The 2,922-nt window shown below is 40.7% G+C and overlaps 1 protein-coding gene across 2 annotated transcripts in view; it reads right to left on the reverse strand.

The window, feature by feature from the left end:
- Positions 1 to 2,922, reverse strand: part of Chd8 (chromodomain helicase DNA binding protein 8) — a 62,765-nt gene that overhangs the window by 27,836 nt on the left and 32,007 nt on the right. For both annotated transcript variants that reach the window (XM_028788426.1, XM_028788427.1), the window contains exons 6-9: positions 1,968 to 2,150; positions 1,595 to 1,663; positions 966 to 1,021; positions 426 to 543 (exon numbers count right to left, since the gene is read on the reverse strand). In XM_028788426.1, coding sequence (XP_028644259.1) covers positions 426 to 543; positions 966 to 1,021; positions 1,595 to 1,663; positions 1,968 to 2,150 — 426 coding nt within the window. The remainder of the gene's footprint in view (positions 1 to 425; positions 544 to 965; positions 1,022 to 1,594; positions 1,664 to 1,967; positions 2,151 to 2,922) is intronic.

Here is a 2,922-nt window from a genome sequence, read left to right on the forward strand (position 1 = left end):
GAGAGAGAGAGAGAGAGAGAGAGAGAGAGGAGAATTTGGTAAGGACTGGGCTACTTTATCATCCCTCCTGAAAACACTCTACCCAGACTGACTAATCACCGCCTCACAATACTGAACTTTTACAATTAGAGCTAACCTACAGACCATAATTAAACCTAGGAAAACAAAAGCATGACAACAGTTAAAATAAAACTTACACAGTCTACACAACCCAAGCGTGTCTCTGCAGACTGACAACCTGGGAATTAATTTGGGCTAGGAGACAAAGGGAAGGGCATGTGTATACTTTGGTACCAACACCTGAGAGGTAAAGGCAGGAAGGTAAATCTGAAGACAGCTTCGATTATACAGTAAGGCCCTGTTGTCTCAACAAAACAAAAACAGCAAAGGTTTAAAAAAAAGAATAGTCAATACTATGCACTTACTTCATGAAAGAAGTGTCTCATCTGAGCCATTTTTGTTTTGAACCGCTTTAGTTTCTGATGGATCCTCTTATCCTTCTCCAGCTGGGAGATTGTTGCCCATTCACAGTGCAGATAGGAGCTACAGTAGGTGGAAACAGCCAGTCATTCTGTGAGAATTGGAAGTTGGCACTCTAATGTGTGCTTTAATAGTAGACAGCTTAGGTCAGTGTTCCTTAAACCTGGATGCACATACAAGCCACCTTTTCTGGAGTACCCACACTTCCAACTTGCACTCAAGTAATGCTAATTCTGTTGGTTCACAAACTACAGTTCAGAGTAATAAGGCCTTAAAAACTGCTCTCATTCCACTTTCTGCAAAGAAACAGTCATTTCATTAATGAAAATTTTGACTAGCCCTTGGGAAAAATTGAAAAGAATCAAGTATGGTGGTTGGGTAAGGCATCCACAGCCTGCAGATGTAGAGTGAGTAGTATTCTCCATGAGAGGCCCTTCCATTGCCTCTACATTTAGGGTGAACAGTTCTGTCTGTATGTAACTTACTAGTTCTTGTACTTGACAAAGAATTCCTCAGCCTCAGTGTATTGTCCAGAAGGAAGCTGAGAAGAAATACAGAAATTATAGTCATATATTTATCAAAAATAGAGCTTTTAATTTCATCCATACATGGCAAAACTTCATCCTAATGTTTCCTAAATATTTCATTGATCAAGGAACTAATCTAGTACTAAAGGTCTGAGAGCTGAAAAAAAAAAGCTTTTATGCACTGTAAACAATGTAGTGAAAGAAGAGACAGTGAAACTGTTCTAGGCAGCTTTCATATACTGTCTCTCTCTTTTATTGGAGGGTGGTGGTTTGAGACCAGGTTTTTTTCTATGTAGCTCTGACTTTTGTTGAACTCAAGAGAATCACCTACCTCTGCCTTTCTAGTGCTGGGATTAAAGGTGTGTGCCACCACCAACTGGCCCTTATACCATTTCTTATAACTACACACAGCAATATATTCTGTGGTTCAAAGATACTCATTAAATAAAACTTAGGAACTAGGAATGTAACTCACTAGTAGAGAATACCCACCATTGGAAAAGTAAGTAATTCTTTAAAAGTAAAAACAATATATGAATTCCACATTAAAGATACTACGAATGACATTGAAGACAGGAAGCCCTCACCTCTTTCTTCACGACTCGCATGGAAAGCACTTTGTCCACAATAGCTGCATCTTCTTCACTGGGATTCTCCTGTAGCAAAAGATGCTGTCAATCAACTAATGGTTGAATAAAACAAACTGGGTGTAGTAGTTCATACCAGTAATCCCTGTGCTCCAGAGAGAGGCTGAGGCAGAGACAAGAGAATTGCTGCCTGGGCTGCAGACACACACACACACACACACACACACACACACACACACACACAAGATTGTGCCTGGCCTGCAGACACAGACAGACAGACAGACAGACAGACACAGACACATAAACACACACAAACACATACACACACACAGACACGCAAAGAAAGGCTCTTAAATGGCTACTGTTAGCTTACCACAAAGAACTGCATGGAAGGCAAAGTCTCGCCATCAGGTTCTTGCACTGGTTCTGGGAGGATGGGCTCAGGTTTTATTGGACCAGTTACATCAACCTCCTCTTCCTCTTCATCATCTGTTATCTTTATATCCAGGTCCTCTGTATATTTTTTTCGCTTAACTTGGCGGTTTGAACGTCTCTTCTGTAGAGGACATACATTTAATTGCTCAAAACTCTCAAAGTGAGAACTTTTTTTGAGACAGTGTGGATTGTGTATCTGTGTTCCAGGCGAGCCCTGAACTCTCGAGCCTCTTATCTCTGTCTCCCATGTACTGGTATTATTACATCAATGCAACCTTTCAAAGGAAAAACTTTTACAAGTATTTGCTTATGCTAATAGATGTAAATTTTATTCAGAAATTCTCATGAAAACACAAACCAAACAATGGTAATGAGCTTCTTTCCTTAAGTCCATGACATAGTTATGTCATCACACAGATGTTTGCAGGACTGTTTTAACACAGCCAGGACTCCTACCCTGTGAGTGCCTGCTAAGTGGATCTAAGCAGTCCAAGCAGGAGTCTAGCCACAGGCACACACATGCTGCAGGGCAGGAGCAGCTCATCAAGCACAGTTTGTCTGGAACTAAAGATTTGTTTTCTTTCTTCCCTATATCTTATTTATTTATTATTGTTATACTCTGTGTGTCTAAGTTCAGGTGTCAGAAAACAGCTTTAGGAGGTCGATTCTCTTCTTCCACCATGGGTTCAGGCATGAAACTCAAGTAGTCAGGCCTGCATGGCAAACTCTTACCCCATAAATCATCTCATTGGCCCTTGAGGTTTTGACAAAATAACTTCATATTCATATGCACTATTAGGTCACTTCTTTAGTAAACATCTCTCTCTCTCTCTCTCTCTCTCTCTCTCTCTCTCTCTCTCTCTCTCTCTCTCTCTCTTTCCCTCCCTCCCTCC

This window comes from Grammomys surdaster, unplaced genomic scaffold, assembly GCF_004785775.1.
Source record: "Grammomys surdaster isolate TR1022 unplaced genomic scaffold, NIH_TR_1.0 125750, whole genome shotgun sequence".
Lineage (NCBI taxonomy): Eukaryota > Metazoa > Chordata > Mammalia > Rodentia > Muridae > Grammomys > Grammomys surdaster.